Consider the following 19,691-nt stretch of genomic DNA (forward strand, 5'->3'; position numbering starts at 1 on the left):
GCTTTGGTTCACCCCTGAAGTGGTTGTAATAGCCAGGACTGGGCCAGGCTGAAACCGGGAACCTGGAACTCCATTATGGTCTCCCACATGGATACAGGATCCCAAATACTTGGGCTGTCTTCTGTTGCCTTCCCAGGATCAATAGCAGGTAGCTAGATCTGAAGTGGAATAGCCAGGACTTGAGCTGGCACCTGCATGGGATGCCTGTGTCATGGTCATCAGTTTGATCTGTGCTACAAAGTCAGCCCCGTAATCTTTTGAATCTATGAAACCAGAGTTATCAGTTTCCTTGAGGAAACCAATTTGGTCACGTGGCTTTGGGCAAGTTGGAAGCAGGCTGAGGCGGCCTTCTCGTGGGAGAACCCTGCCCTGGGCTGCTCCTCCAAGCTGCTCAAGCTGCCAGCAGTTCCTAGAGTACTCATTTTGCATTTCCCAAAGCCCCAGGGTCCCTGGATACTACTGTGTAATAGATACAAATAAAAATCAAATGAGCAAACCTGCCTGGGGGGGCGGCGATAGAGGTGATGGTGTTTGCGTTCCCACGACCCACAGCACAAATCCTGATGTCTCGAGGTGTCTGATGTCCGTCAGCATCCTGCTGCTACTAATGTAGCCCACAACAAAATGAGCAAGTTATGCTTTAATCACCTTAGCGAACCAAGGTTCTAGATGGCTACCTAATGAAGGCTGTTCCATTTCTGAGAAAGGGAACAGGTGGCTTTTGGTGAAGACCACCTGTGTCCCAAGGACAGCATGGTCAGGGGAATCCCAGTGACCCTTGTCTCCGTGTCCTCAGGACCCTGACAGCACCACCTGTGACGGCGGCTCCAGCACACTGGGGACCCACAACACCAAGAAAGATGGCAAAGAAATATGCAGTATGGGCCCAGTGCAGTAGTCTAGTGCGCTGGGATCCCATATGGGCGCTGGTTCATGTCCTGGTTGCTCCACTTCCCATCCAGCTCCCTGCTTGTCTCTTGGAAAGGCAGTCAAGGATGGTTTAATGCCTTGGGACCCTGCACGCATATAGGAGACCCAGAAAAAGCTCCTGGGTCCTAACTTCAGGTCAGCTCATCCCTGACTGTTGTGGCCATTTGTGAACCAGCGAATGGCAGATCTTTGTTTCTCCTTCTCTCTGTAAATCTGACTTTCTAATAAAAATAAATATTTTTTTAAAAAAGAAATATACAATATGTATAAAACCAGGAAGCTTAGTAATTCCTTTTTTTAAAAGTGCCCATCTATAAATAGAAGATCTGCTCTAGCATCGAATCATCTTTTAATTCCTGATTCCTGAGCCACTGTTTCCAGACCCACAGGCCCTCTCACTCTGCATGCAAGGCCAGGGTGTTCTGAATCCAGGAGAGGTTATTCCCTGTTCTGAGACAGTCGTACCCAACCTGTGCTGTCGTGCCTGCAGACATTTGGGGGACGTGTGCGTTACACAATCCTGGTCATTGTGGTTCCGCCTTGGTAAGAAGAGTCGTGGGCAAGGTGGCTCAGCATTGTGTTTTTCTGCTCAGGCGACGCGTCCAAGGAGGACATTGACATTGCCATGAAGCTGGGAGCTGGTTACCCCATGGGCCCGTTTGAGCTGCTTGACTACGTGGGGCTAGATACTACGAAGTTCATCATAGACGGTAGGAACTGGAACTTTGCAATCTGTGTGTTGAAGCTGTCTCCTTCAGCCATGACTTAGTGTCATCAGGGGTCCCCATCAATCACCCACAGCCCTGCTTCACCAGGTGCCTTAGCCCGCTCTGGATTGCCATAACTGAGCCCTAGATGCTGGGTCACATGTACAAATAGGAGGCTTATCTGGATGGTGACCCCTGTGGCTGGGAAAGTCCTGGCGGCACCACGTCTGGTCAGGGTCCCCTGGCAGAGTCACAAGGTGGAGGAGAAGCAGTCAAGAAGACGGCTGCTTGTGGCAGAGATGGGAGAGGGGGTGTCTCCTTATATAACACTCCCCCTCACCCCAAACTAATCCAGTGTCAGGAGGCTCAAGCTACTAGCCATATAGTCCTGATCCCTGCCGACCACAGTCCACATGACCAAGTCTCCATCGGCCCTGCCCCCATCATAAAGGCCCCACTGCCCCGACAGGCCGCACAGGGAACCAGGCTCCCTGCTGTAAGCCTTTAGCGGACAAGCCACTTCCAAACCACCCCAGGTTAAAAATTCACGTTAGTGATTGGAGATGGCAAGAGAAGGAGGAATGTGGCTGCCTGCTGACTCTTAAACAGGAGATGGTAACCCTTTTTTTAACCTGACTTTGAAGCAATGAACTGGTTACAGATTCACAGGAAGTCGCACTCCTCACACCTGCAGGCCTGGTGCACCCCGCGCCTGCGTCCCCCAGTGAGCGGATCTGACAGAGTTGACTTGTGGCCCTTGCACTGCAGTGAAGTGCACAGCCATTTTAACCTGAATCTCTTCAAAAGTAGCAGCAGCAAAGGCAGGGTCCTGTCACCAACACCAGAGTGGGAGGCATGGGGCCACCCCTGAGTTTCACAGTGGCCGGTTAGGTGTGGATCTGGGAGAGGAGCAAGGCGGGGCCTGGGAGACGTTGTGTGGCAGGAGGTCAGAATTCCAGGCTTCCACGTGTGTTCTAGGAGCACTCCCGGTGAATCCACGGCTTCTGTGGGTCACCTTGGACTTTACTGCTGTTCAGGAGGAGGCTGGGGGCGGGGGGCTAAAGCAGCCGCGCAAGCATAACCTTGGCCATGCGACCAGAGGGATGCCCATCGCTTTGTCCCTTCTCCCAACAGGGTGGCATGAAATGGACTCGAAGAACCCCCTGTTTCAGCCCAGCCAGTCCATGAATAAGCTGGTAGCTGAGAAGAAGTTTGGCAAGAAGACCGGAGAAGGGTATTACAAGTACAAGTGATTCAGCCTTGGGCTGTGGACCCACACAGCGAGGGCGGGCCAGCCCACTCCCCTGTGGGCCGTGGGGGGACTGTTGCCCGAGCAGCACCCTCACGCAGTCTTGAATGCGTTTTGACTGTAATCTTTCAATCAAATATCTGTACATGACTTAATGGTGATCACGGATTCTTCCGTAGAGAATAATCTTTGCCTTTTAGAAAAATCTCTTTCTGTGTATTTTCTAAAAAAAGTTCTTCACCCTGACGCCTTAGAGCATCCATCTTTGGGACCTTGTCATTGTCATGAAGAATCACCTGAATTCGTTCCCTGTGAAAGGACCGCACATGCCTAGATGGCCACACTGGGAGGGCCTCAAGCCGTTGGCATGACACAGAGTGGCCGGGAAGTGGCTGCACATAGCACTGCATCTTGCCTTCTCACAGCACGTGGCCACTGGCAGCTCCGAGCCACCTGCTGCCTCCTGGGCACATGTTCATCGGCAGCACTGTCGACCTCTAGCTGTGGCCACCGCGCAGGTGGGGCCCTCCCAAGGTGCTCGGTGTGTGGGCAGAGGCTCTGTGCCTGCTCATCCAGAGCTACGGTCTCATGGTTGCCGTCTCTTTTTCCCGAGAAATCAGTGCTACAAACTGCCCAACAATGGACTCCAATAAAGTGCCTTCTTTTCATCTGTAAAAATTTACATTGAAATAAACATGTACGACTTACCATGGTGATGTGCCTTAGTGATTGTAGGAGGGATTGTAGGTGAATGGTTTAGGCGGAAGCTCCAGCCTGTCATATTTGGCCTGTTATTTTGTAAAGTGGCAGGGATGGGGAAGGAAGGGCAGAGGTGTTTATGGGAACCCTGTCTGCAGCTGTCACCCCTACACACCCAAACTTCTGACCAGGATGGCAGCAACTGTCCAAAGCCATGGGAGCCCCTTGGGAGGAGCACCTGCCCTTGCTGACAGAGTAAACTAGTGTGACCCAAACCTTTGACTGGAGGATGTGTCTTCCAGGGTAGACATGGACAGGGAGCAAGGCTCGAAGTCCTGGGGTTCAGTAGCTGCATTAGCCTAAGTGGTGTGCCCAGGGGCACTAGATTAGTTTGTCACAGTGCCCAGATTAGATCTGGGTTTGAGGATAAACCAAATACAAACTTGTATACTCAAAAATCTCAACTCACAGAACCAGCCCAGACTTTGCCCTAAGTGGACATCCCTGTGTGGTCTCCTGGACTGTGGTTCTTTGTCATAGAGAGCTTCTTCTTGATTTAATGACCTAACCTTTAAAAATATATCATTTCATAACTTAGTGAGACAGCATGCCCATGCCTGCGTACGTTTCTGCCCTACACAGAACCTGGTTTAGGAAACTTAGGTTATTATTAACTGCCCAACGAACCAAAGGAAGCACCTGCAAGCCCGCTGGCACTGCCATCCCTGAAGGTTACCCTGTGGTCTCACAGTCCCTGCTCTTTCCCAGAGTGTCCTGGAACCTGTGACATGAACTGTGAGCCCAGCAAAGGACTTCACTTCCTCCCCACCTTGACCAGAATCCCTGCCGGGCGTAAACGCTCCTTCTGCGAGTGGCTGGCCTCACTCTTGATCCTTAAATTGCAAGGTCACCCTGTAGCGTGACTGAGCAGGGTGCAGCTACACGCTCAACCTGTGGATGGTCCCAGAGCTGCCGCACCCCTTGGCCAGGGCCAGGAGAAGAATGTGTACAGCCTCCCCTTGCAAACCTGGCAGTTGGGAGTGGCCCCCAGGTAAGCAAAGCTGCTCCCACAGAGCAGTGGGGCCAGGGAGGAAGGGCTCACACTGCAGATGCTCTGCTTCTAGCTACTGGTGCCTGCTCCGGGCTGTGGCTGGGAAGCCAGGCCTCAGCAGGAACCCAGGCGCCTTCTCTCTGCGCTGGGGCTGCACTTGCTCAGAAGGGAGGCAGAGTGGGGCAGTGGAAAGTAACCATCAGGCTTCCATCCAGACAAGACTTGGTTCTCTCTCCTTCCTCTCAGCGGTACTTTTATTCCCCTGACAGAAGTGGCAGTTTGAGATTGAACTTCCAGTTTATGAAATGACTTACAGAAGACAAAGCGAGCTGCTGAGTGCAGCCATCTACCAGACTTCACTTAGTGGACTTCTCTGACAACAGTTTGAACACTTAATGAAGATATGTTCATAAATGAAAAATCATCACCCTTTAATATTCATATGTTTCACTGTTTGCAGTGATTTCTTAGGGGAAATAGCTGGCTAACTTCATTTCTCTTTTTTTCTTTCTTTGGGGTAAACAGAGCATCTGTTTGCTGGTGTACTCCCAGAATGGCTGGCCCTGGACCAGAGCAACACCAAAGCCCGGAGCCTGCTCCAGAGCTCCCCCTTCGAGGCAGACCCAGTTACTTGGGCTGTTACAGTTGTAGCCTCTGGTTGGCCTTGGCAGCCAGCTGGAATGAGGAGGTGGAGGTCGGGCCGCTGCTTCTCCAGGATGGGCCACAGGCATCCCCACTGGACCCGAGCTGTCAGCCAACCACCTGCCCCCGATGAGCATCACTTGTAAGGTGTCTTTGTGGTTCAGGAACTGATAAGTGGCAGAGCATCAAGGAAAAATGGAACCAGGTCTTAGAGCCGAGAGGCCACGGTATAAAAATCGTGTCATAAAGCAGTTCCTTGCTGTTTGGTTTGGCTTTGTTTACTGACATCAGCCTTCAGGGCTGGGATTCAAGCCATTGTCACTGGAGAGGGTGGAGCCAGCGTGTTAGGACATCCAGAGCAACACGCTGGCTCTGCTTTGCGAGTTCCATGGCTGCACATTGGAAACAGGCTTGTCGTCCTGTTCTACCTTGGTTTTAATTCCATTATTATTTCGGCTTAAGTAACCGCCTAGCAAAGCTGCAAAGTGTGGCCACAGTTTTACGGAACTGATTTTTCCATAAACAGGCATTGATGTTGCATAAATAGTGATCTGGAAAGTGCTTTGAAGGGCCGGTACCAAGTGCTGTACTGCGAGAGGATCCATCTGGTTGTGGTCTCAATGTTCATAATCAGGTTTCTGCCTAGTTTACCAATGCATTTCTGAATTTGAATCTTCCCTTTACCAGAAGTGGGGAGGCACAGGGAGAGAGCAGTATCTTCCATCCGTGGTTACTCCCCATGTGTCTGCCAAGCCAGACTAGGCCAAATCAGGTTAAATCAAGAGCCTGGGACCCCATCTGTGTCTCCCACATGGGTGGCAGGTATCCAAGTACTTGGGCTACTCCTGCCGCCTGCCATGGGGGCACATTAGCAGGAAGTTGTGTCTGAAGTGGAGGCAGGACTTGAACGCAGGTGCTCCAGTAGGGGACACGGGCTGGCACCCCAGGGAGCATCCTAACCTTTGAGGCAAATACCCCAGCAACATTTTTCCTGGCTGCCGTTTTGAAATGGCAGAACAGTTGAATTCCTAAAACACAAAGAATGTCATTGGTATGTTCCCCACCGCTTTACTTAAAATCAGCTGTAAGGGCTGCAGGCTCCATCAGGGTAACTCACCCCACCTGCTGTGGAACTCAACAGTTTCCAGCTTTCACCGCTGCTCTCTGCTCTTGGTGACTGGCTCTCTGGGCAAGGCGGCCAGGACAAGGGAACTTATTGCATAGGGTTGCTGAGGCCTGAGTGCAGTCCTGCCAGGGCAACGCTGAGTGTCTGTGGAGCAGGTGGAGGCCATGGCCAGGAAGCCTCACGGCCTCACAGCTAGCTCAGCCCTGAATGTCCGCACCTGGGGATTGGACGGAAGAGCCCCAGGTCTGTCTTATAGAAGGCAGTCTCAGGAACAAAGCCGTGTGGTCAGCTGTGAGCCTGGCATGCTGGGCCTTTCCAAATCCCCCAAGGGCACTCCCCTGAGCTGCTCTGGGGGAAGACAGCCCCTGGGTTGGAAGAGGCTGCCAGTGCCCAGGTAAGCTCCCCTTGATGTGGATGAGCTGCAGACAGGATGGAAGAACACAGCAGAAAAGCAGGTGGGTGAGAGAGGGAGTCTTAGGGGCTCCCCTAACATGGAGCTGGAGATGAGGAGAGGAGAAAATAAGACTTTGTGCCCTGAGGCTGTGTTTCTAACTGACTTAATGATTTGGGGTCAAAACACTAGGTCTCCAAATCAGCTACTCCAGAGGATGGGGCTCATCACCCAGAATAGGGAGGGCGCCATGGCTCACCTAGAGTCTGGGCTTGTCAGGGTCAAGCCTCCCTTTTGCACCAGCACAGTCGTGTGGCAGCACAGTGGTGCCCGGGGCCTCAGCCTGAGCCTGTGACCTTGTTTCTGCTGCCATGCCCACTGGATTGTTTGACAGGGGCACCTGCCACTCTCGGCCTGCACAGCCTTGAACTCAGTATCACCTGGCAGTGCCGTCGGGCAGTTGCAGGGGCCCAAGGCTTGTCTGCCTCAGGCAGGAAGGCATTGTGGGAGCTGGAGGCTCTATCTGGGGCTCTTTGAATGCTCCCTTGGGGCTTCCCAATGGAGCCATGTGGCCTCAAGCAGGAGGGCAGAGCCCTGCCCTCTGTGGCATCTGCACCAAGGAAGTTGGGGTGTGGAGGCTGCTGGCCTGTCTACAAACCTGCACAGCGGGATGCTTTGGCGCCTGGCATCCACGCCCCAGCCTGAGAGCTCACCGCACCCGGGCTTTCAGAAGCAGTGCTCCACAGTGGCTCCTGCCCACAGCTGACCCAAGGGAGGGTATTGATATGGCTGGACTTGTTTGTGTTTTTGCTTTTGTTTCCTGGTGGCTGCCTTTTCTTATTAAGTGTCCCGTGCACTGAGGTTTGTCTAGTTTATAGCATCCCTTCATTCAGACACAGTTCATCCCAAATGCCCTGAAATCAGAGAGGGGACAGTGCATCTCCCGCCGTTCGCAGCCCTGCCCCTCCATGATGGCTTCCTTGGGGATTATGCATCACCAAGTCCCTGGTCTTTTTAAAAAAGAATTTTTACAGAGAGGGAGAGACAGATCTTTCAACTGCTGATTCACTCCTCAAATGGCTGCCAACAGCTAGCACTGGGCCATGTCAAAGCCAGGAGCCAGGAGCTTCATCCAGTCTCCCTTGTAGGTACAGGGGCACAGGGCCTTGGGCCATCTTTTGCCATTAGCCTGGAGTTGGATTGGAAGTGCAGTAACCAGGACATGAACTGGCACCCATATGTGATGCCAGCATTACAGGCAGCAGCTTTACCGGCTACACTACAATGTCAGCCCAAAAATGGAAAATTTTGACTAAAACACTTGATCATTTTAAAACTCTTCCCTAAGAAGTCACTAATGACCTAATTCATTTCATTGTGAATTCTGCCAAATATTTAACCAAGAAATAATAGTGTAATAATATGCGTTTTTTGTAAATAAGATTCTACCCTTTTCTTAACCCACTAAAAGAGACCAACATAACTCCCATAATATGACTTTAAGGAAATTACACATTGTACAGTCTTAATCCAGATGAAAAAAAGAAGCTTTTATCAAATACGACAAATATGACAAATCTAATCCACAAATTAATGGAAATAGTATTTATTATTTATTTATAGCTCCACTATTGAGATTTATTTATGCCTTTTGTGTTTTCATGTTATGGGTTACTTTTCATTTCTAACTGGAAAAATAGGCCTCTCTGAGCATTTTTATATGAAGTGAACAGATTCCACTTATTTCATGACACAGACTTAGCAGCACAGCGGTACTTCACACTCGTCTTCCTTCTGCCTGTGTTCCCCTCTGTCCTCCTTCATTTTTTCTTTTTTTTCCCGTAATTTTACAATGGCATATTTTTCATTTCACTTCATAATCATAGGCTTAACTCGCCATTAGGTAAAGATATCAAGACATAGCAAGTGAAAAAAAAAACAACACACCTCTATTCCTCAGGAATATAGACAATGATTGCAAACAATAATCACATCCCAGGATGTCTGTCTTACTCACATAAGTAACATTTTTGGAATTCTAGTAGTTTTCACAGATCAGGGAAAACAAATTTGTCTTTTGGGACATTTATTTTACTAAGCATAATGGTTTCCAATTGGATCCATTTAGTTGCAAAAGACAAGATTTAATTCTTATGACCAAGGAGTTTTCCATAGTGTTTATTTTCTTGATTCAGTCATTATTTATAGCCATCTGGGTTGATTTCATATCTTAACGATAGTGAATTAAGCTACAGGAACATGGGGATACTGAGAAATAACTCTCCTCTGCTGATCTCATTTCATTTGGATAAATTCCCAGGACTGGGATGGCCAGGTCATAGGGTAGATTTACTTTCAGATAGCTGAGGAATCCTCAAATCTATGCCATAATGATATGCAGAAGCTTCCCCTCCCACCAACAGTGGATTAGGGTACCTCTCCCCCCATCTCCTCAACAGCATTTATTGTTTTCTGAGTTTTGCAGGATAACTATGCTAAATGAGATAACACTTCACTGCAGTTTCTATTTGCACTTCCCTCATGGCTGCTGACCCTGAGCACTTTTTCACATGTCTGTTGGTCATTTGAATTTCATCCTTTGAAAAATGCCTGCTTACGTCCCTTGCCAATTTCTTCATGGGATTGTCTGCTTTGTTGTTGTTGACTTTGAGCTCTTTATAGATCCTGAATGTCAATCTTCTGTAAGTTGGGTACTTGGCAAATATTTCCTCTCATTCTCTTGGTTGCCTCTTTATTTATTTATTTTGTTGATGATTTCGTTTTCAGTGCAGAACTCCTTAGTTTGGTATAATACAGTTTGTTTATTTTTGCTCTAATTACCTGAATTTCCAAGAAGTCTTTGCTAGGTCTTGCAGAATATCCCCGGTGTTTTCCTTTAGTAGTTTAATGATATCAGGTCATATTTTGAGATCCTTGGTCCACTTAGAGTTAACTTTTGTATTGGTTAGAAGGCAGAGGTCTTGTTTCATATTCCTTTACAAATAGATTCAATATTCCCAATATTACTTGCTGAAGAGACTGTCTTTTCTCCCTGAACTGATTTTGCTTTACTGGTCCAAAATCAGTTGGCTGTAGGTGTGTGGGGTTACTTCCTGGATTTCTATTAAGTTCCATTGAACTTCCTCTCTGTTTTTGTACCAGTCCCAGGCTATATTAATTACATGCTCTGTAGCACGTATTGAAGTTTAGTATTGTGATACTCCCATGTTTGATTTTCATATTTTAGATTGCTTTAGTTATCTGGGATCTCTTGTGTTTCTATATGAATTTTAACATTTTTCTAGATATGAGAAGAAAGTTATAGGTATTTGGGATTGCACTGAATCTAAATTGCTTTTGCTAATATGGTCATTTTGATGATATTAATTCTACTAATCCATGAATATGGTAGATTTTTCTATGTTTGATGTTGCCTCCTATTTCTTTAATGTTTTGTAATTTTTATCATAGAATTCCCACATATCTTCGGTTAAGTTTATTCCAAGGTATTTAAGTTTTTGCAGCTGTTGTCAATGGGACTGATCTTACGAGTTCTTTTTCAGCCATGGCATTATGTATGTAGACAGAGGCCATTGATCTAGCGTGTTGATTTTCTGTCCAACAATAGGACTACGTGAAATAGTTTTGAGAGTGAGCATCCTTGTCTGGTTCCAGATCTTGGTGGAAATGATTGCAAGTTTTCCCCATCTACTATGATGCTGGCTATGGTATTTTCATGTTTATAGCCTTCCTTCTGGTGTGTTTGTGTGTAATTTTAATTTTTCATGATATAGTTCTTTAAGCCCAGGGATGCTCCTTCCCACCCTCCCTATTTCTCCCTCCCCCCCAAATGTTTTCCACTGCATTACAGTAATACTGTAGTCCTTCAGCAACAGACTGCTCCTTTTATACCCAATTAATTAAGGTTTTCTAGCATGAAAGGATGTCACACTTTATTGAAATAAGCATGCGTTTTTTTATTCATCTGGTTAATGCAACCTATCACATTTATTGATTTGCATATGTGAACTATCCCTGCATGTGAAGGATAGATCCACTTGGTGTGGGTGAATAATTTTTCTCATGTGTTGGATTCGTTTAGCTAGCTTTTTGTTGAAGAATTTTACATCTGTGTTCATTCTAATTCTCTTGCTTTGTGCTATCTTTTAAGATGACTGGATTTATAGAAGGAATCTGAGAGGATTTCCTCCCTTTCAATTGTTCTGAATAGATTGAGGAAAAAAGGAATTACTTCTTAAAGTTTGGTGCAATTCAGCAGTGAAGCCATGTGATCCTGTGCTTTTCCTTGCTTTGTCTTTATTACTGATTCAATTTCCACCTTAGCTATTTGTCTATTTAGGTTTTCTATGTTATCCTTACTCAATTTAGTAGAATGTATGTGACCAGAAATCTATCTGTTTCTTCTGGATTTCCCATTGGTTAGTACACAGTTGTTTGTATACAGTGATATGTGTTGTTACATTTTCCTTTTTATCTCTGACCTTATTGATTTGGGTCTTTTCTTTGGCTAGTTAGGCCAATGATATATTGATTTTTTAAAATTTTTGAAGAGCATCAGTTCTATGCATTGATCTTACATATTATTATTTTGTTTACATTTTGTTTATTTCTTTTTACTAATTTGGGGTTTCATTTGTTGTTTTCTGGGTCCATGAGATGCACTGATCATTTATTTGATGTCTGATTTCTTGGTATAGGCACCAATTGCTATGAACGTCCTCCTAACATTGCTTTTGTTACATCAGTAAGTTTCGGTGTAGTGTGCTGTCACCTTCATTCACTTCCAGGACTTTTTTGATTTTTGCTTTGATATCTTCTATTACACACTGTCCATTCAGGAGTGTATTGTTCAATCTCCATGTATTTGTATATTTTCTAGGTATCCATGAGTTGTTAATTTCTGTCTTCATTTCCCTGATGGTCAGAAAAGATGCTTGTATTGTTGTTTGTCTGTTTGTTTAACTGAGACTTGCTTATGGCCTAACATATGGTCTGTTCTAGAGTGGTTTCCATGAACTGATCGAGAGTGTGTATTCTACAACTGGAAAGAAATATTCTGTAGATATTAATTAGGTTCATTTGACTTATAGTTTAGATTAGAAATGTTGTTTGTTGATTTTCTATCTAGTCAATCTGCTCATTGATGAAAGTGGAGGTGTTGGAACCCCCCATTATTATTGAATAGTATTCTTTCCATGTCTCCCGTTAGGTGCGTTAACATGTTTAAATAGCAGGTGTGCTGGCACTGGGTGCACATATAGTTACTGTAGTCACTTCTCTTTGTTGACTTGACCTCTTATTCACTATGTAATGCCCTGCTTGTCTTGTCATGGTTTTTGTCTTAAAGTCTATTTTGTCTGATAATAGAATGGCTACACATGTTCATTTTTCCTTTCCATTAGCATGAAAGGTATCATTTCTCTCTGTGTGTATCTTTGCTGATGAGATGTTTCTTGTAGGCAGCAAAAGATGGGTCTTTTTTTTTTAACCCATTCAGCCAATCGGCATCTAAATTGGTGAGTTTAGGCTACTAGGATTCAGGGTTATTATTGAAATGTAACAGCTTGGTCTTAACATTTTACCATAAGTATTCTAATCGTTTGCATTGAGTTTTCTTTGTATTGTTATTAGGAGATTTTCTATGTTCTCCATCTTTCATTATGATAATTAGCATTCTCTATTTCTGTTGTAGCACATCCTTAAGCAGCATTTCTAGGACCGGGAAGGTAGTATACAATTCTTTTCTAATTCTACTTGTTCTGAAAGGTCTTTATTTCCCCTTCATGTATAACTGAGAGCTTTGCAGGGTATAGTATTCTGGGTTGGCAAGTTTTTCCTTTTAGGACCTAGACTATAGTTCTCATTCTCTCCTAACCTGTATGCTTTCTGATGAGAAACCAGCTGTAAGTCTGAAGATCCTCTAAAGATAACCTATTTTTCTTGTGCATACTTTTGAATCTTTATGTGTGACTATGTCACAGTGAAGAGCTTTTCTGATCATGCCCGTTAGGAGTTCTGCCATGTGCTTTCTGTACTTGGATAGCCCTTTATTCTTCCATATTAGTTATTATTTCACTAGATAGGCCTTCTAACTCACTCTCTTCCCACACCTTCAGGAACTCCTAAGACATGTATATTGCATAGTTTGATGGTATCCCATAATCTTGGACTCTGTTTGTTTGTTTTCAAAAGTTTATTGAAGTGTGAGATTTGACAAATTCAGTCACATAGTTATCTTAATCATAGAATTAGAATTGTAGACTAAAGCACAGAACCATTCAGGAACTCTTCGGCCCCACTGCAATCAACCTTGCCTTCATCTTCCAAGCCTACTGATCTGCTGTCAAGGGCATACAATCTAATCATGAAAATAATGATGGGATCATTTGGAAGTATACAAAGTACACAAAATCAAGGCCTCACAGAATACAGATAAAGTCCACCATCACCACTAGGAGGCCTTAATCACAGTTGACTTTTAAGATTTACTCTACAATGTGATTTTTAAAATGACCTCTGTAAAACAGAGCAGTTTACAATGTTGCTGAAGATAGTTCTAAGATCATGAGTCTAGCTTTATTATTCTGCTCTAAACTTGACGGTGAAGAATTAGCTTTAGTTTTTGCTAATTCAAAGACTGGTTAACTCTCAGACTAGAGCTGGCTGCCAGAAACTAATGCAAGTAGTAGAACTGAATCCTATGAAAATCCCAAGACATGGTCTGACAAGCAACCTACACCATGTCTAAATTCACCCCTGCTATCAGCATGAAAGGGACACTCCTCACAGATACCATGTCCCAGTGGTTCATCCAAGCGCCAGGCCTTATGTCCATCAGCATCATGAACTCCACTGAGCCAAGTTGCGCACCACAGGTGGAAAAGAATCTTGGACTTAGGTTTGGTTTTTCTCATTTCTTCTTGTTATTGCCTGAGATTTTTCCAAAGATTTTCCTAGCTCAGAGATTCTTTCTGTTGCTTCATTAAATCTGTTAAGACCTCTTGCTGTGTTTTTTATTTGGCATTTTGAATTGTTCATTTCTACTGTTTTCGTTTTTCTCTTCAAAATCTGTTATTGCAGGAAAACTCATCTATGTTGTGGATGTGTGTGAATTTTCTTAATTCATGCATTTGCTTCTCATTGTTTTTCAGTGGCAGTATAATTTTTTGAACTCATTTTTCAGCAGTCTTAATTTTCATATTCTAATGTATTAGAAATGTTGTGTTCTTTTGCGGGAGTTGTATTGTCTCCTGTGTTTCTTGAGTTTCTCTCCTTATTTTTAGACATTTCTAGAAGTGCTGCTTGTTGTTGTTGTCCCCCCACCCCCGCCACCATGGCTTCTATCTTTGAGCCGTGTCTGTGTCTTGGTGGAATGACTGATCCTTAGTGTACACCTGGGCGTGTGTGCTAGTATGGGCTGCATTTCCAGTCTGTACTCAAGCTTGGGGAGGAGTCTGGGCTGACGCTCAGGTTGGGCATAGTAGATCTTGTCAGCATGCTGGAGGTAGCAATCATGACTGTTAGTGGAGTCACTACCTCACCTTCTTACTTCCAAGGTGACCAGTGCCTGAAGCTAGTCCATGCTAGCTACAAACCCCACCCATGCTGGCATGTGCACCATGCAGAGGGTCTGTGCAGTTCTCTATGTGTTCAGAGAATCAGCTACATGTCACACACTAGCATGCCAACAGAGAACTCCAGTCTTTGTGTGTGAGACTCTCCAGTGTCACAGGTTGCCGAAGCTCCTCTCAGTCCCACCAGTTTGCCCAGTGACCTCTGGAGGCTCTGCCTCAGTAGCTTGCACTGCCATGCTTCCCCTCAGGGATCAGAGAAGGGTGGGGGTGCATACATATCCCACAGTTCCAGAATTGTGTGCTGCCTTTCCTGCCAAGCCACCAGCTCCAACTCACAGGGCATAGGGAACATGGATTTGTTTTTCAACAGAACTACCTAACCGTGTGCATCTGTGCACATCCAGCTTCTCACCAGTGGCTTTCTTTCCCTGCGGGTCTGGCAGCCTGCGAATGGTGGCTTCTCCCCTTGGCCTGGGTGCTTGGTAGAATGGGAGGAAGCAGTGTGCTCCTCCTCCATGGCCAAGTGCCTTAGTCCTACCCCAGCTCTGGCTCCTCCACACCCAGGGGCAGTGTGGACATTGAAATTCCTACACCAGGCAGTGCTGCCACCAATGACGCTTGCAGCACGGTCTGTTCTGACCTGTTTCTGAAGATCTTCTGCCTTTCTCAATCCCCAGTGCAGTGGCTTTTACTTGAGGTGATGGTGAGCTGCTGCCTCCACTGCACGGTGGACTGGAAGCAGTGGTTCTGAGCTCTGTCCTCTTGTCCCTGGAAGCCTCCCCTAAGCCTCTCCTTCATGAACATTTCTGGGTGACTTCTGGATACACTGTCCTTTCTTCATTTTTTTTTTTCATATCCCAGAGCAGCCTGAGTTAGCGTGGCTCTCCCTTATTCAGCCGTCTTGGATCCTCCAGGTGTTTCCTGTATGGCCACTCTAGTGCTCTTCTCCCATTTTTAGAGTCTCTCTCTCTCTTTCTTTTGGGAGGCGGGATTTTGATTATTATATGCCTCAGAAGGGATCCTTTTGGTTAAATTCACTAGGTGTCCCTTGGGCCTCCTGGACCTGGATATCAGTGTTCTTGCTAAGATTTGGAAACTATTCAGTAATTTCCATGTCATTGAACAGGTCTTCTATTTATCTTTTCACTTCACTTCTCCTCTCCTACAGGAGCACCAATAATGTAAATGTTTGCTTGCTTAATGGCATCCCAAAAGTCTCAAAGGCTTTCCTTATTCTTTCTATATACACACACACACATATATATATATTTTCCCTTTTGTCTGGGTTATTTCAGAAGACTTGTCTTTAAGCTTGGAAATTCTTTTTTTCTGATCACTCAATTTTCCTGATGATCCCAACCATTTTTGAAACTTCATTTATCAAGTCCCTTAGCTCCAAGATTTCTTGCTTCTTAAAGATATACATCGACAAGTGGAACAACAGAGGGAGACATACAGAGTACTCTTCTGGATCACTCCTCAAAGGGTCACAATGGCCAGGGATGGGTAAGGGGCTAGGCACTCCATCTTGGTCTCCCACTTGGGCAGTAGGGACCCAAGCCCTTGAGAGACCTTCCACAGTTCTCCCAGGTACGTTAGCAAGGAGCCAGATCAGAAGCAGCCAGCACTGACATGGATGCTCAGCTATGGAATGCTGGTATCCTGAGCAGTGGCCTTGGTGTGCTGGGCCACAACGCTGACCCCCAGCTCAAGATTCCCAACTAGCTTACCTTTATGATCTTCATCTCATTGCTGATTTCCTAACTAATATTGGGCATTCTTAATTTCATGGACTGTATTCTCTTAGATGCCAGTAAAGTTCCTTAAAATTGCTGATTTTGCATGGTTCATTAGCTAATTAGTGCATTTCCACTTCTAGTTCTGTAGCTAAGGAGGTGTTGCTTCCTTATCTTCCTGTGTCCCTGCTTGAGTTTTGGGGCATCCAGTGGAGCAATTGCTTCTCTCAGTTGTAAGGGGTGACTTTCACAGTAGGAGAGCTGCTGCTGTTGTGTCCTGGGATGTTGGTTAGCTATGCTGTCAGCTTTGTTCTAGGTGGGCACATTGGTGACCATGTGGCCTCCTCCTCAAGAGTTCAAGAATGCGGGGGTCTTAGTGATCAAGGCTTGCAGGACTTGTGGGATTGCTCCATTAGTTGGGACATACAGATTCACTAGTAGTGCTGTGATGTAGCTGGCTGCAGCTGAGTGGTGCTCATTAGTTTCTCTGGGTCATGTATAAGTTTGGAGCCACCCTTATGGGCTCAGTTTGATGTCTGCCCAGCAGAGGGACAAGGAGCCTGTTGGCGTCTGAGGGCTGCACAGGCAATTTCATGGAATCCCTTGGGGCTGACCTGTTGCAAGAGGGCTGCCTTGTTGCTTTCTGGGACCCAGGGGAGCAGGCAAGGCCCCAAACACCTGCTACTTCTGGGGATCTCTTCTGAGAATCAGCCACGTTTCTGAGAACAGGCTGCCTGACTGCTTCTGGGGGCCACTGGAGGATGGGTGAGGCTGCCCTTTTGCTCCCTGAACACCTCCATGGGTCTAGTTGCTAAGGAAAGGCTGTGACCCTGCTTTCCAGGGTGGTGGAGAAGGAGTGGTTAGGGCTGCTCCCTGCTTCTCTGGAGTTCTGCAGGTAGAATTGCACCAGGCTACCTATCCAGGTGCTTCCCAGGGCTCAGGGTGGATGTGGGGCTGGGGGCCTTTGGCTGCATCTATGGCTGTAGAAGAGGTGGTGGGGCACTCTGCAGGCTGAAATATCAAAGGAGTACTGTCTATGGTCTGGGGCCCAGGGAAGCAGGCCCCATGGCTCCAGTAATAGAGTGGGAAGGCACACCTTGTGCTGGGGTCTTTCTCAGGGGCAGTGCTGTGGTAACCCAGAAGCTCCTCTGTGTGGGCTCAGGGCCCACAGGGCTCCAGGGTTCTTCTGGAATAAATGTGTCAGGTGCCCATGGTATGAGTGGGTGCTGCTGGGGCCACCTGCTTACCCTTTCTGCTGAGTGGAGCTTCCCTTGGTTCAGAGCTGATCCTGAGAAGGAGCGGCCCTGGCTGTGTGTTTCGGCTTGCTTTTTTCATGAGGTCACTGTGCACCTGTGCGCCCTGCCCTACTCCTGCTAGGCTATTCAGGGGGTCTGTCTGCCCACAGTGCTGGTAGCTCAGTCCACACAGGGTACATGAAGTGCTGCCCAGCTGTAGTGGGCCTGGCTCCAGTGCTGGGCCAATTTCCCTCTCCTGTGCCAAAGCAGTAGGTGTCTGTTTCCACACTAAGCCCAGATGGAGCTGGGCGGGGGGCAACATGGGCAACCCTTTCCATCCTGCCTTCCTCAGCACCACTTTTCCTGTTGTCCTAACCCCAGGTACTGCTGCCTCCTGCCTGCCTGGCTTCCCCAGCTTTGGTACAGGTGCACTGTGCATGAGTAGCTGCTTGCATGGGTATTTTATTGGGAAGGATTGTAGCAGACACCTGTTCTCAGCTGGTTTCCTTTCAATAGCAGTTGACTGTGACCTGCTGTGTGGTGAGAACCAGCAGAAGTTTCTTCAATAAAGGGAAGCAAGAATACCCTTCAGCTGGTTTTCACTTCACTCCTCAGATCTTAACTATCAACTGCTGACTTCCCAATGCCTGATGCAGATGACAGCTCCCTGTAGTCTGGTTCATGTCCTAATGTCCAGGCCCCCTCTGCTATTCTTGCCTGCAAAGTGCTCCAGCTCAGTTCATAGGAGAGAGCAAACCCTCTGTCCCCAAACACCAGCAGGGGCTAGAAGAGTGGCCCTCTTGGTTTGTCTCCAGGGCAATTTTAGTACTTCTGACATCATTTGCAGGTCATACTAAATGATTAATTTAAAAATGGGCCACTATAAAGTTGGCAAATTTCAAGTCCCACCTGCGGTTGCCTTGGCAAAACCACACCAAATAATTTCCAGGGCACTCACAAGTGTCCTCCAGAACCCTTGCAGAAGGGCCAGGAATGAACACAGTGCAGCAACATCTGAGATTTTTTGGGGAGGGGGGTGTGTATTTCTGAGAGCTACTGAAAACTAGGATGGGTCCAAGCTTGTGGAAGTCAAGTCAAATAAATAAATGCATCTTTAAGAACATATATGACCAGGATATATATATATAGCAGGACCCTGTGTCTGCTGGCAAGTTGATCCTACTTGTGCCTCATAAATATGTGGAGGATGACATGGGAGCTGAGTGGGCTCTGGCTGAGCTTGGAGCCTGTGGTTTGTTTCCCAGTGTGTTTCTTTCCTTGCTGGACAGCATTAAGGGTCATAGCCAGACAAGAAGCAATGTTACTGCACCCTGCAGTGTCACCTCCTACAGCAGGGCTGAACTGGCTAAACTCCAGCTTTAGTCTGCTTTAACTACTTGGTCCACACATATCAAGAAAACTCAGATACTTTTCAAATGGAACTCTGGCTTGGCCTGAATATGAAATCTTTGTAACAAGTAGGTCCCCTGAACATAATACTAATTTTCTTACTGGTTCAAGTTTGGGACTAAATGAATAGAAATTGGAGAAGTTCCAGGGGATAGTAATGAAAATGATTAAAGGGCTGATGATGAAAGGTTCAAGGAATTGGGATTACTTAGCCTGGAGAAGAGAAATTTGAGGGGTGATTTAATGGCAATCTTCATGTACAGTATGTAGAGGGTTATTACAAGGATGGGAGCCAGCTGTTCCCCATCTGCATTACAGGCTGGAGAAGGGAGGCAAAACCAGAATTTCAGCAAGATGGTTTTAGGTTAGAACAACGATATCAATGGTTCTCAAAGTGGCATGGAAAACCGCTGCATGCAACCATGAGACAGTGATTCTTTAGACATGCAGGTTTGCTAAAGGAGCAAGTTGTATACTAGTACAACAGAAGACTAAAGTATCTCACATGAGCATTAGGAATGGGAATGTGTAACTCTGCTTCACCAGTTCCATTATTCAGGGGGCCCAATTTGGGCACCAGTGTGCTAGGAGGAGATAAGGTGGCTGCACTTTTGGCAGTGACCATAGCTGCCCACCATGGCTTCTGAGGATGGTCAGGCGCTCGGGTAGCAGCAGCCTCACCCCTATCTGTTCTGGCATCTCTCTCCTCTCCGCACACCTTGGGAAAGCAGACAGCCCCAGCCATGCAGGTACGTTTGAGGACTACCCGTTTGGGAGACACGGAAGATTCCACAGCATGACAGGTGTTCCTCCCGTCCTAGGGCGGCTCAGGCCATGCCTGTGGGTCTGTCGGGTTCACTGCCAGCAGCTCCGTGTGATCATGAACATCACTGCTAATAAAAAGACACATCTTTTTTCCC

General features: G+C 46.5%; 1 protein-coding gene across 1 annotated transcript in view; it reads left to right on the forward strand.

Moving 5' to 3' along the window:
• Nucleotides 1-3,593, forward strand: part of HADH (hydroxyacyl-CoA dehydrogenase) — a 32,782-nt gene extending 29,189 nt beyond the window's left edge. Inside the window, exons 7-8 of the mRNA XM_040966798.1 lie at nucleotides 1,524-1,640; nucleotides 2,772-3,593. Of these exons, the coding sequence (XP_040822732.1) occupies nucleotides 1,524-1,640; nucleotides 2,772-2,890 (236 nt within the window). The 3' untranslated portion in view covers nucleotides 2,891-3,593. The remainder of the gene's footprint in view (nucleotides 1-1,523; nucleotides 1,641-2,771) is intronic.
• The last annotated feature ends 16,098 nt before the right edge of the window (nucleotides 3,594-19,691 follow it).

The sequence above is a fragment of the Ochotona curzoniae genome, unplaced genomic scaffold (genome assembly GCF_017591425.1).
Source record: "Ochotona curzoniae isolate NIBS_2020 unplaced genomic scaffold, NIBS_Ocur_1.0 scaffold_4506, whole genome shotgun sequence".
Lineage (NCBI taxonomy): Eukaryota > Metazoa > Chordata > Mammalia > Lagomorpha > Ochotonidae > Ochotona > Ochotona curzoniae.